At 39.5% G+C, this 14874-nt stretch overlaps 1 protein-coding gene across 1 annotated transcript in view; it reads left to right on the top strand.

The window, feature by feature from the left end:
- galntl6 (polypeptide N-acetylgalactosaminyltransferase like 6) overlaps positions 1–14874 on the top strand; it is a 253291-nt gene that overhangs the window by 236655 nt on the left and 1762 nt on the right. The window contains exons 8-12 of the mRNA XM_079423273.1: positions 6507–6624; positions 8470–8577; positions 9432–9653; positions 13813–13929; positions 14012–14161. Of these exons, the coding sequence (XP_079279399.1) occupies positions 6507–6624; positions 8470–8577; positions 9432–9653; positions 13813–13929; positions 14012–14161 (715 nt within the window). The remainder of the gene's footprint in view (positions 1–6506; positions 6625–8469; positions 8578–9431; positions 9654–13812; positions 13930–14011; positions 14162–14874) is intronic.

Here is a 14874-nt window from a genome sequence, read left to right as displayed (position 1 = left end):
TATTTGTTTGTTTGCATATCTGGCTTTTCTTCTAGATTTTTATGATTTTAAATGAGTTTTTTTTTTTTTTTTTTTTTGTTATTGTATTGGCTAACTTTACACCATCTAGACCAGATTAAACACAATTAAGTATACAGTAAATGTTATCATTGTTTTGGTCCAAACCAGCTGAGTTTGACAAGCATTGAGTTTTGTTACATTTTGTTGGTCACATGGTTTTATTTCTTGCACTGGTTAGTCCAGTCCAAATGGAATTCTAATTTGAATAAAGTAGCATTCCTATATATGTGACTTAAACAAAATGTAGGCAATCCAAAAATACTGCCTTGTTTTCTTGTTTTCTCAAAGATATTTGGGTCATGAAGGTTTGTCTAAATATATATACAGTATATTTGTACTTGTAAAGGGGTCATATGATGTTGCTAAAAAGAACATTATTTTGTGCATTTGGTGTAAATGCAATGTTTACGTGGTTCGAGGTTCAAAAAAACACATTAGTTTCCACATACTGTACATTATTGTTGCTCCATATGCTCCGCCTTTCTGAAATGCGTAAATTTTTACAAAGCTCATTGTTCTGAGAAGCGAGGTGTGCTCTGATTGGCCAGCTATCCAGTGCATTGTGATTGGCCGAATACCTCAAGCGTGTGACGGAAATGTTACATCCCTTACCGTATTGTGATGACGTGTCCCGGTGCGATGAGACTAAAACAATAATGTTTGCACGCCGTGTAAACATTACCATGTCTGCCTGAAACGCCAAACAACAAGCACTACTCTACACTGCTCAAAACTCGCGTTTGAATAGTCTGAATTGTCCTTCCAACGTTGTAATTGCCCCACTTTATAGTATTCACTTCACAGCCATTCATAGTGCTCACATTGTAGGCTACTTTCTCCCAGGTTCAGGAAATAGTCCTCTGTAAAATGCACTGCACACACTCGAATAGTTGCGTTGTATTGTTCTGGAACAGCGTTGTAAATACAACTTAACCACTGATTTATTGTTGTGTACTCATTTGGAAGGTCAAACAAAGTACTTTCGCTTTCACAACATCTCCAGGACATGGCGGCGGCAACAATACTACAGTGAGAATAAAAGTTAGGCCTTCTTTCGTTGCGTATACGTTTGGGCGATGTTATGCAAATCTTTCCACACCGTGACGTAGACATGTGGGGGTGTGTTTGAATGAGCCATTTTAGGAGAGCGTGGCTTAACTTTTATAAAGAATGTCTCTTTGGGTTTGAGACTTTAATCTTTGCAACTTTATAGATCTTATATATGCACAAACAACTTGTAACACTCCAAAGACAAAGAAAAACATGACATCGCATCATATGACCCCTTTAAAGCATAAGACATTTTCAGCAGGACTGTTTAATTAGTGAGCTGACACTTTTAAGCTTTAACTCTTAGAAAGTGGCCACTTCCATTCGTTTCCATTTCTGTAGTGTCACACCGTTTGCCCCGCCCACGCAGAATTCTCATTGGACCAAAGTAGCACTCTACCTGTATTTTAGATGTCCAAAATTGCTGAGGAGAAACTGATTGTGGGAGTTTAGAAAAATACATTTATAGCAAATCCCTTAAGTTCCTTAAGGAAAACCATAAAAAGCATCACAGAAGTCATGAAAACACTACGTGTTCTCATACACAAGGTGTTCTTAGTTTTATGCTGAGTGCACAAAAAGAGAGGCTGTGTTTTGTGATTGATTGTTTTCCATCACACCCTCTTTTTGCTTTCAACATGAACAGACAAATGGAATCATGTCACATTGTGACTGATTAGGATTTTATTTCCATTTTATATTTCCAAATATAAAATATCATAATTTACTTACCTTTGTGTTTCACCAAACCTGTATGACTTCCTTTATGTGGGACATAAAATAATATATTTTGAGAAATATTTCACTGTATTCCATATAGTGGAAAGTAACTAAAACGGTTTGGTTTCCAACATTCTTAAAAAAAATCTTCTGCAGATGAAAAAAAAAAGATTAGGTAAATAATGACACAATATTCTTATTTTGGGTGAACTGTCTTTAAAGGAACACTTTATCATTTCTTGATACATCTTTTTACTCTTTTTAAATTGTACAATATATTATTACTTTCAGTCATGAATTTTCAGAAAAAAAGAATCTGTTGTTTTTATCTTTCTGATTATAAGTGTCATTTTTTGGTAAAGTTTGATTTGTTTTTTTATTTTTTGTTTTCTGATTTTTCTGATTAAACTTTCTTCTGCACTGCTAATAGTCTTAAAAACTGCTGCCTTACAGTCTGTTAACACATTGTGCCTGTGTAGCAGAGTAAGAACACACAACATTCTGACTTTCCATATTAAAATCCCTCCTCGCTCCAGGCAAAATCACACAGATCCCCTCCATGTTCGTTTTCACTTCACATCACCTCACAGGAAGGGCTCATCTTGTTAGATTTATACTTAGCTAGGGGGTCTACATCCAGGAGGGCCCCTCTATTTCTATCTCGCTCTCTCTCTTTTTTATATTCCTCTCCCTTCTTCTGTAGTAAGATATTTGACCTGCTGGAATGCTCCAGTGGTGCAGAACACTCCTGATGAGAGGTTTCTCTGCTTCCTTCACCTGCCTTTCCGTCACACACACTGACACTCCACCACATCGACCCACACTTTCCCCTCAGACCAAGACCTAAATAGCCAATCAATACAGCCACCGCAGCTCTTCCTACATCCTTATATTTACCTCACACGGCAACCTCACCATGCAAGCGGCCCCCTGAAGTAATCAGCTCCCTCCTCAGTGTCTGAATAAGAGACTGAATGTTGAAAAACAGACACATCCTAAATGGACCGTGTCATTGTGCATGCATGAATGCACTGGGAGATGAGAGCGAGCAAATACAATCAAGAGCCCTAGCTGTGGCTAGAGCCATCAAAGAAACTTGTCAAGTCGTCAAAGCTCCCCGGAGCCTGTTGATCGGTTGCTCCAATCATCCCCATCGCTGATTCTTGCCTCTCCTGATGCCTAAGTGATTCTATTTCTTTCTGCCTGAGTCTCCTAGCTGGGTGCCCAGCTGATCAAATATACCATCGACAAACCCCATAGCCAATGAGCTGGCTAAGCACTCACACAGTCCATCGTCTGCTACAGCCAAGACACAAACGTCCATTCCAGGATGGCATGTTCCACAACGCCACAAAATCTGTTGGAGCTGCTGTTACTGGCGGTGGAAGGGAAAAAAGCAACATGGTAATTTCTCCAGTGGAGTGCTTGTTCCTCCATTAGCTGCCTTGATCAAGTAGACTGTTATATTTCAGCACCTTATTAAATCAGAAGGAAGCAGGCCAGAGAGTATTGCGTGAGAGTAAATTGATTTTGGCGCCGTGCTGCTTTTCTACTTTGGCCGTTTGTACACAAACCCATTCCTCCAATTATTGTTTATGGCTTGCCTCTTTGTCTTTACTCTCTTGCTCATTCTCGTTCATTCTCCTCTCCGCTTCCTGCTTTTAGCCATCCATAATATTTTGGCATTGCTTAGTTTAGATCACACAGAACCCAGCACTTTGCACTTTTCATCCTTGTTAAATGCTGACCATGACATTTCCACCAGATACTCTGCACTCGGTGGTCACATAGTTATTTCATTTTAATTGGAGAAAAATCAGCCTGATATATCAGTATGTATTTGTAGGTCAATCCATCTGTTGTTTTATTGTTTTGCCTTTGATGAAAGATGATATTAAGACTTCATATCAAATCCTTCCTTTTATTTATTTTTTTAACTCTTCCTACATATTCAATATATTATTCAAAAAATTTAATCGGATGATCAGAGCTGCAAAAAATATCACTTTTTTAATATTTGAAATCGTTCCATAGAAATGGTTTCATGACGCGAACAGTGAAGATGCCAATCTGACTGTTTTTGACAATGGTTTGTTGTATTGATTTGGTTACGTCACTTGCCCACCGGTGCACCGTCCCCCACCGTCATTTAGATTTTTTTAATAGTAATAAAAATAATTTAGTTCAGTTAGAGAACAGACACTACAATTCAATCTGAACGGGGCTGCTCAATGCAGCTCACCGAACAAACGACAGTCATGCTTCACAGATCAGATTTCATTTATCACGTGAGGACAGTGAGTCGAGCTGACTGACAAGAAGAGTGAGGTGAGACAGACAAAAGACAACGGCAGAAGAGTTTCAAAACTAAATGTAAAAGCCCCTGTTTTAAAAATATTTTGGATTTTGAAAAGCCTGTTGAACTGCCATTTATCTAAGGTGATATTGGAAGGTTGTTTTTTTTAACATTCGTTTCTCATTTATTTGGTTCCACAGTATTTGCTGATTTTTATTTTATTTAAACTGTGATATTTTTCCCATTATTTTACATCAAGGTATATGCAGTCCGTGCCTCCAAACTTTCTTAATCGCTAATAAACGTTATAAGTTTTATAATTATTTGTTCCTCAGTGTCTACTGATTTTCAGTTTAGTATACCTATTTCAAATTTGTAAGTTATTTGTTATTTTATAAGCAAAGGAAAGTGAGGGAAAGTGGGAAAACTCAAATGAACTAAAAACAGACAACTGCTTGACGGCGAATTCCCGCAAATTTAAAAGTGAAAGTAAAAATGCACACGGTACTTTTACAAGCTATTGAAAACCGAAGGAAAGCGAGGAAAAGAGGGAAAACTCAAACGACCCATAATTCTGCACATTGATTCAAATGATACCCTTTATTCCTACATCATCTAAATTAGGTTCATACAAACAATTCGAAGAGGACAATTGGAGAGTCACACCTCTTAGTAAACACAGTTGTCAATTTCACTGACTGTGTAAAGGCCACCCATGATGAATAAATGAGGCCTGCCACCCGCACCACTACCACCAACAACGGATGAAATATCCGCCCATAGTGCAGTGTGCAAGTGCAGTATATGCATAAGCATAATCCCAAAACATGCTGTCATTCCAGCCCTTGCATTACCATATTTCATTCTACATGCTCTATTAAAAGATTGCACTACTTACACCAACAGACACTTTGTACCGCTTCATGTCTGCTTTAGCCAAGTCTTGGGATTCAAACACCACTGAACAACTGGAGAGATCCATTAAATCCATCAGTATCCCCTCTCAAACACGATTGGCAGGCTTAAGCCCTTTAAGTACATGTGATATAACGACCGAATGGAAGTTTTGGAAGCACAGTAAGCATTAATGAAAATAGCACAATGAGGATAACAGCAACTCATCTGCATGTTTGATTGACATCTGCTTAACTGCAACTCTCTCACTTTGATCTGCCTTGAATTGTCCACTAAATCTCACTTTTCACATAAGTGATTTTGACTGGACTGTGAACCCGATCGTGTCACTGAGCAGAATTCAGCTTCCAGCTTGTGTCTGATTCTACCATCAGGGACCGTTTTCAGATGTAGATTATGATTCACCTTTCAAAACACAGAAACCTGGAGAGATGCATGAAAGTAAAATGAGCTAATTAATTCATGCTATGATGGTTCCATGTGTTATATTCTCTGCTTCTGTACAGTGATGTGCAGAAGGGATGCCCACTGAATCCTGTCACAATACACACAAACCGTCTGACAACTGACATATTGTAACAATAGTACAGTTATAGTTGAAAGACCTATCTGTCTGTCTGTCTGTTAAAATAACTGTTGTCTTTTTTAATATATTTTAAAATGTAATTTATTACTGTGATGACAAAGCTATCTGTCGGTCATCACTAAGGTCTATAAACCTTCAAACTTCAAGGATTATACAACATTTTTTTAAGCTTTGGCAGATTTTGCTAATTAAAAATAGTTATATGAGTTGCTTTGGATTCTAATTATTTTAATTATGCTCCTTTACATTCAAATGGAAATTCCACAACCTGTTTGCTATCTAAATTCAAATTCAGTTCAAATTCAACTGAATAATTTTAATTGTAAATTAATGATAAGTAATCAAATGTTGCCAATAAGCTGGCAGAAACTATAACCAAGTGGAATATGGAGAGTTTTACACTATTTATGACAATGTAAGCAGCATTATTCTGGCACAGACTCTCTGTCTGTTGGATTTGTGTTCGAAGTTGCACAACTTATTGTGAGTCATATACTTATGATAAACATTGACCCGCTGACTAGTCGACTACTTTCCTGTACCAGTTTGCTGATAGTAGTCATGCAAGCCCTAGTGTATCCACCTACTCATCAATATAGACTTTTTTTTTCTTATTTACATTTATTGATTTATTCAATATAACCCAAAGCCATTTGCAAGTGAGAAATAATATAACACAAGTGATTCATCATGAGAATTTTATTAAATACATTTATATTAAGTGACTGTTCCGTCCTGAGTTTCTCCAGGGGTTATTTGACCTTAATTTGTGGTCCTTCCTGCACACTGTCCTTCAGGTTCTATTAAGACTTTATTCTAAAAAATGCAGTATGAATTCTAAGAAATGGCTGATCATGTTGGTCTTTCTGCTTCCTGCAGGTCTCCTGTGATGGCCGGAGGCTTGTTTGCTGTAAACCGACAGTGGTTCTGGGAACTGGGAGGATATGACACAGGCCTTGAGATCTGGGGCGGCGAGCAGTTTGAAATATCTTTCAAGGTGAGTTAAAGCATCTGGGTCGATTCCTCTATGCAATTCGCAAATAATGCATCAGTTCTCACAGACCTTACGAAGACTGCTTCCTGCAGTTGGCCTTTCAGACCAAAATAATCAAACAGAGCACAAGAAGACCCATTAAAATGGATTTCAAGAAACACCTTCCAAAACCACATCCAATAGCTCCTGATCTATTGCAAACCAATAACTTTAACTATACCAGATTCCTTTTTCTCACACTTAATGTGAAGCTCCCTGTCTGTCTGTCTAGACAATCTTTTCTCATTCTTTTCAACAATAAAGCCTGAATGAGATTGGACGGCTGAGGTTATTTTCTTCACTGTGTTACTAAGCAAAGCCAAAAAGCACACCAGTCGGCCAAAATAAGGCGGTTAAAGATAGTGGAGCTGTGAGTCTGCACGTGTGTGTTTTTGTGTTTAGACTGGCTAGACTGCTGAAACTAATTAGATTGTGTGATCCAGTGATTGACTGTGGCTCTGAAGTGATTCGGTTTTGATTAGCGGGGCCAAAACTGGCACCGATGGAGGTGAGGAAGTGTTCTATTTATCAGTTCTGACATACCTGCCACCCCACTCTTTTTCATTAGACTCTCACTTGTGCTGGCACTGAACTTTGTTATTGGAACACCATCCTCTGTGCCTTTCTAGTAACTATGGCAACCGCAAAATTAGTTTAGAGGCTAACCCGTCTGTTTGACAGGGTTTTTTTATTGTTATTTCCTTGTATGCATGGTATGTGCCTGTTGTAATTTGTCATAAAGTTATAGCATTCACATTTTACCTTGAAATATGGACGTAAAATAAACTGAAATACAAACTGAAATAAAAGTCAGGGCTGATTGGGCCTGGCGTTATCCCATTGATTGGTTGCCTGCCACGCTCCGTCCAAGTTTCATCCATCTGTTCGATGTAGGCAGCTTTCTAAATGAAATTCAAGTCATCTTAATATCTAAAGTCCTGCCATGGCTGCCTCCCTTCATGCTTTGTGATAAAAGAGGCTGTGAAAAAAATGTGAAAATGATTCCTAAAACTTCATTTGTTACATGGCTTCTTCGTTTATCCTCAAATGAGGGATCGGCAGGGGCTTTTTCTCACTGGCTTTGTAGCACTGATGTTTCGAACGATTTTCTCCCCATAACGATGGGGTCTGTGAAGTTAGCTTGACCGCTAACCCACCGCCTGGCAGGAGAGATAGGTCTGTTTCAAGTTTCAAGTTTCAAGTTCTGTCTGTGCGGTTTGATATCTGCAGACAGCTCTCTTGAGCCCAGAGAAACCATCAGACTCAAGTCGTCCAAGTAGAAGCCCCCTGCCTTCTCACCTCCCTCTGTGTGTCAGTGGCCCTGGCCGAGTCCACACTCCACCATGCCTGAGCCAATACTCGATACGGACAGGCACATCAAAGCCTTGGCCTTTGTAGAACAGAAAGAGAGAGATGGGAAGGGAAGCATATTGAACGCCATGCTTTCTTTCTTTATCTCTCTTTTCTTTTGGTTTAAAGAGGAAAAGTAGAGACACAAGCGTGAGGCAGTTGGAAAACTCTAGTTCTTTCCTACAGCGGATGCCAGTCGATCTGTAATTGGAGCCCGCGGCGAGGACGTTGCTTGTTGCTGGTATGATGTGGAAGCGTAGCAATATTTATAGCTAGTCTGTCCACATATTCCCACTGAGACCTTCTCAGACTGCCTGTGCAGGAGCTCACAAGGATGTGATGCATGAGGCTTTTTGAGCTTTTTCAACTGTCTGAGAGAATGAAGGATGGAGACAAGTCTGCATGTACTGTGATGTAGTATAAATGTTTGCGAATGTGTGTGCGTATGTGGTTTTTCAGGTGTGGATGTGCGGAGGCAGCATGTATGATGTACCTTGTTCGAGGGTGGGCCACATCTACAGGAAGTACGTCCCCTACAAGGTGCCTTCAGGGACCAGCCTGGCAAGAGTGAGTAGAACTTCACTATCCTTCCAAATGAGAAAGGATAGAGTGTTTCTCTACAGTGGCCCAATTCTGCTAGTTTATAGTGCTCTAGATTCACAATGTTCCTGAGACAATCTTATTCATATTCTGCACACATGATAAGAGATAATTAGTACGAAGACAACAGGTAGCACTCTACTGCTCTTGACAGTGTGTGTGTGTGTGTGTGTGTGTGTGTGTGTAGACCGTATATATTAGGGGTTTGAATCTGCACTGGTTTCACGATTCAATTCACTTACGTTTGCAATTATCATGTCAACGTTTCCATTAAATTCAATATCACGATGCATTGTATCCTCAATTTTAAATTATATGAGAAAGCTATAAGTGATAAACAAAAAGTACTTTCAGTAAGAGTGCTTTAAGTATCCGAAAGTTTACAGACAGTCATAGTTGGGTTTTTCTTTTTTTCTTCAACATTATAGCTGATTTGATGGCATCATAGACAGTGGCAGCTTTAATAGGCAGCATTCGCACTACACATACACAGATCAATTTCGACATATCAGATGTTTTGTCCTGTTCTGAAAACATAACTGACTGTGTTTACATCAATTTCGTATCATAAAATTATTCAGAGATGCAAGTGCATTTAACTTCTCCAGATCAAGCTTCAGGACAACAAGCACAAAGTACGTGCATCTAACATGTACTGCATTCCAAACTGCATAAATGAAAGTATATCCATATGTGGCGAAAAACTAAGCTCAGAATCGATTCTGAATCATTGAAGAGAAAAATGTGATGCATTGGAGAATCAATATATTCTCTCACCCCTTCAAACGACAATCATATATTTCCCTTAATTTGTCTCATAGAACCTGAAGCGAGTGGCAGAGACATGGATGGATGAGTACACAGAGTACATCTATCAGCGCCGGCCCGAGTACCGCCATCTCTCCACCGGTGACCTGACCACTCAGAAAGAGCTCCGCAAACACCTCAAATGTAAAGATTTCAAATGGTATATGAACACTGTGGCCTGGGACCTTCCCAAATATTACCCACCTGTGGAGCCACCGCCTGCTGCCTGGGGAGAGGTGGGTGATCAAAGACCCTTTTAAAATGTGCACATGCCAGGATTGAGCAAAATGCAGAATTTAATAACTGGCTTTCAATCATTCTATTCATGATTTGGAATTTGAATTGGATCATCTACATAAAGATGCTGAAATGGAGCTTGAAAGGGAAGGAATGTAAGTGGCTGTGAGTTTTAAAGAAATCAGTGCAGTTAGAACAACAGAGCAATTTGAATAAAACCAATTTTTGTGTAAATAGTAACAGTGGTGTATATGAGATAGATGGATGGATGGATAGATAGATAGATTCCCCGCTTGCTTGGTTTGAGTTATGCACTAAAAACGACACAGTCGTGAATACATCTTATGTGAGACAGAGCATGCCAGTACAGGTATAGGCATGTGTGAGTGTGCATCTGACATAGAGTTTATGCAGAAATGTTCATTGATTTATGAGAAGCACTGCCTGGTGAGATATAACATATTTTTCACTAAAGACAAGCAGGCGGCTGATCCTCACCTAAAGCCGCACTGTCTAATATACAGCGACATCACATCGTAACCATTGTTTGCAGCACTGCTTCCTAATCCATAAATAAACAGAAGATGCGTAATACATTTATTACTCAAGCTGATACAGGCAGACAGGCTATTCAAGTCATTCATTATCATCTGGGTTTCCTGTGCCAGAACAGCGGTTCTCAGGAACACGTGTGGAGAAACGGGCCTTCCATTTCTCTCCATCTGCAGTTCTGCCATGTCTGTTATAGTGGGGGGTATTTAATATGCATGGACTGATTCCCATCTTGTGCATTTTGATGGGCCTTTTTAATCACTGCTGAATGATGTACCTCACAGACATCATGCCTTAATGAATCCCCCCAGGGAACACCATCTCCTCTTTTTTCAATCCCCTGCTGTGATGTGTCAGAAAAGGCAAGTAATAATTTACAAATGTAATTAATTTCCCATCCGAATTAATTGGAGGCCTGACGCTTACCGTAAAGTATCCGAACTGCACATACAGACTGAGGTACTAATGGAAACTGTTTCAAATGTTTCAGTGGAGGCGGCCCAAAAAAGTCCATTAGCCAACAACATGCCGTCCGTTTCACTTATTGGCTCTCTCTGCATTAGCGACATAAATTGTTGTAAATTGTAAAAAGGAAAGGCTGTGTGGCGAGCGGCTGGGGAACCTGCTCGGGGGAAATTTATGCATGGTAAATATCTCCTTTCCTGAGGCGAAATGATAGTAATTTGACTGTCAGGCTGATAGCTTCATATGCCATGCTCTCTAGCTGATCTGCCCGCGCGGCCACCTGTCACCCCGCCTGATGTATTGCACAATAAAAGAGCCTCATTGGACTTTCGAAGCCACCCCCACGGGCCATGACAGAGAGAGAGAGATGGGGGTAGCTAAGGAATGAAGGGGGCCCTTGTCGGCATTTTCAGCAAAGGACAGGGGTCACCGTCGGCATGACCTCCTGCTGACAGGGCAGTGAAATGGGTAAGCAGGCTGTCAACCATATGCCACTCGCCCCCCTGCACACGTATATACTCTCTCTCTCATCCATTGCCTCTTCAATACACTCAAATACCTTAAATAATGCAATCAGCAGACTTTTTAGCCACTTCTATGCTCGTAGCCATTGCTGCCAAAGGCTGTTATAGTGTAAATGCAGTTGTCAGGTTTCCTGCGGCTTGAGAGGAAGAAGAGAGGAGAGACCCATGCTGATTTGCTCTGATTCTGCTGCATTTACCTCTAAAGAGCTTGTGATTGCATGCACACTTCTAGTGTAACCTCCTATGCTTTAATTTATATTCTTGCTTTATTTTGTGGTATAAATATTATAAATCAAAATTGAGCACTTAAAATGATGCAAGAGGAAATGTTCTTGCAGTTTCTTTCTGATCAGCACAACCTCCTGCTGAATTTTAGAGGAACTTTAGAAATGACGAGAACAGAGGCTTTCGAAAAGCCACAACACTGGCTTTGAGCTTCTTAAAACATATTGGAACACATTTATAGCTGCTCTGACTTCACAGAAATGGGGTTTGGTAGTAAATTGCTTGCATCTAGCAGTAAATTAGATTCTAATGCATGTCTTTGTTACCGTGTTGAACAAGTCAAATAATTCATCCCGAAAACATCACTCGACAGCAGGTCCAAAAGAGAGCGCGAGGCTGCTAATAGACAAGAAAATGAATTAAACATGTTTTCTTTTTATAACCTCGGGAACAAAAATAAGCTTTTAAGAATAAACTGGCAAGGCAGAGCTTGGTGTGACCTTGCTTTTCGCTTTCATTTTGTTCCATTTGTCAGACTCGCTCGATTCTCCAATCCAGCTCATTTGAAAAGAAATCACAGCTCAAATCGTGCACCGTTTCCTTTCCCGTAAATAATAAGCAGTAAAGTGTTGACCTGAACTGTAATAAAGACCAACGCAAGGGTTAGGATCTTTCATTCTGATGTCATGCATTGTCCTCACCCGCCTCAGAAAGCTTGTAGCGTTCATCTGCTGTAGAAACCGATTTGATTGCATTAGTTTTCAGCTGTGGCTTAAACTCATTCAAACATTTCGAGTGAATTTTAGTCTTTCTGACAGCGAGCAATAGCAAATGCATCTAGTTACCAACAAGAAAAATCTGCTTTAAGTCATGCATTCACAGAGCAGAAGGCATGGAGCAGAACTTCATGTTGATTTGTGCTGCCTACTAACTGATTTCCAATTACTTTCAACAGTCGTGCTTTGCCAAGAGCTCAAAAACCCTAAATCCCTCACCTCAATCGTTCAGGACTCATGAGCGTGAGAAAAACATATTTGAGGAAATGGGCTCCAACAAACACCCTGTAATCTGTTTCCTCTTATGGGCTTGGTATGCAGTGCACAATTTCAGCGGTGGAAGCTTATGCATTGTGCATGCACTACACTGCACAGCATAATATGTTCCACCACAGTTCTTCCTCTTTGTTAGGTCTCCTTTTTGTGTTTGTGTGTGCATGTGTGTGTGCATGTGTGACCTTGCCCCAGGCCCTGGTCCCCTCATGTCTCCCTAGTGAGGTTACTAAGCGAGCAGAATTGGCCAAAACTTCTGCCCGCTCTTCTGTGTCTGCTCAGGAGGCAGTGGCTCCAGCCGCTCATGCATTATTGAGCTGCACTGTCGGTACACCTGAATGCCTTAAAGAAAATTAGGCAACCTGGACAGCCAATCAAAAAATGAAAAAAAAAGAGACCAATATAAGGACAAGGGGCAGCGGAACTCTCTGGAGTTCATGCAGTGGGGAAAGTGCACGCGTCTTTGTGAACAGGTGTATTTTGAATGAATCATTATTTATATAGGCCGATTTAGCACTTGGAACAGATTGGAGACCAGGGGTCGGATTGTGCCTAACCGCACAGTTGAGGAAGAAGTGCAGAGGACTTTGCAGAGGCTTTTGACATTCTCAATTCATTAATCGGCATCATTTTAGACAGTTTAATATTCACAGAACTGTGAAATCTGAGGTTTTATTGAAATTGCAATAAAGACCAAATTTTGTAAACATGAACAACTGGAATAGAAATTATTAACCAATAATGAGTCATTTTTTGTGCCATTGGTTTTTAGCAAAAGCAGTTTAAAGGACTTAAATTATATATATGGATAAATCAGTATTTCTGGCACATTTAAAAATAAATGATAAATTAAAATACTTTTTTGTGGTGGGCTGCTTAGTTAAAAATGCTGGCAGGGCAGAACATTCCTTATTGTTGAACCATGTATAATGTATTCAGAACTGATAAATTATATAATAAACGTACAATATTTAACAACTAAAAAAAGTATTAGTATTGTGCATTTTATGCTTATTTAATTACTCGTCTCACGTCGCTGATACTGAAATTTTGTGTGTGGAGCGTTGTTTGTATGTGTAGAGTGCCTGGCTGTTTTCCATGACTGTTAGTATGCTACCTTCAAACACAGCTGCCTATGTAGAGAGTACAGGCAGCGAGGCAGCTCACTAGCTGAAACAGTGCTTTTGTGTGCATTACAGTACAGATTTGTCCTACAAACTTTTTGATCTCCAATTCCTTGCTCTTGAACCTTGTTAGATACAATAGCAATGCTAAGGCTAACCTTGCGAAATCCTTGTGCAATTGAAGGGTGGCATTCAACAAATCTATTTCTCTGTCCATAGATCCGTAATGCGGCGTCTGGTTTGTGTATCGACTCTAAACATGGCTCCACGGGCACCGAGCTGCGTCTGGACACTTGTCTGAAAGAGGGCGCAGAGCGGACATGGGCACATGAGCAGGTATAAGGCTCCTAACTGATGAAGCTCATTCTGTGATAGTCTCCTTGAAATTGAGAGAATCACTGTTCCCTGTGGTGGTTAGATTTTCACGTTTGGCTGGAGAGAGGACATCAGGCCTGGGGATCCCCTGCACACCAGAAAATTCTGCTTCGATGCTATTAGTCAGAATAGCCCCATCACCCTGTATGATTGCCATGGTATGAAAGGCAACCAGCACTGGAGCTACAGGAAGGTAATGATGTCAAAAATGTGATCATAGCTACCCACTCACTGAAATACCACAAATGTATAAGAATTACTGTACTCTCATCTTTAGTTTTAACTTCTTTCATGTAGCTTCTTCAAAAGCTTCTTCATGGATTACAAGTCTGGGGTCAAGGTTTTTTAGTCAGTTTGATCTTATAAGCCCCTGCTGGTAGATGTAGTAACATGTTCTCTGTAGATGTGTTCTGATAAAATAACATCTTTTTCAAGCAACACGAATTGCAAAAATGTAATTATAGTATATACATTTAAAGAAAAAAAGTTGACAAACTTCTTGAGAAAATGTAACTATATATGTAGGCATAAGACTTTAGATTTACTATATATATATATATATATATATATATATATATATATATATATATGCAAAATTGAATTGTTCATGTTTTTTAAAATTATTGTCAGCCATTAGATGAAAACATAAGCCTTGCGATTAATAAATATAGAAATACTTTGTTTTCAAAAAGATTTTATAACTTTAGGAAAATGTATATAAATGTATATGCCCTTTAAAAAATAAATAATTGTACATATTTTAAGAAAAAGTAGTAGGCACAGTATTTGTCTGTAGGAACAATATAAATAAAGACAAGTGACGGAATACAAAAGCTTTTGGCGTTATGGAGATAAAATCCATTACAGTCTACATGAGTAATGTTTTACACCCAGGTGTTACATTTT

This window comes from Barbus barbus (assembly GCF_936440315.1).
Source record: "Barbus barbus genome assembly, chromosome: 8".
Lineage (NCBI taxonomy): Eukaryota > Metazoa > Chordata > Actinopteri > Cypriniformes > Cyprinidae > Barbus > Barbus barbus.
This window is presented reverse-complemented; position numbering and strand designations above follow the sequence as displayed.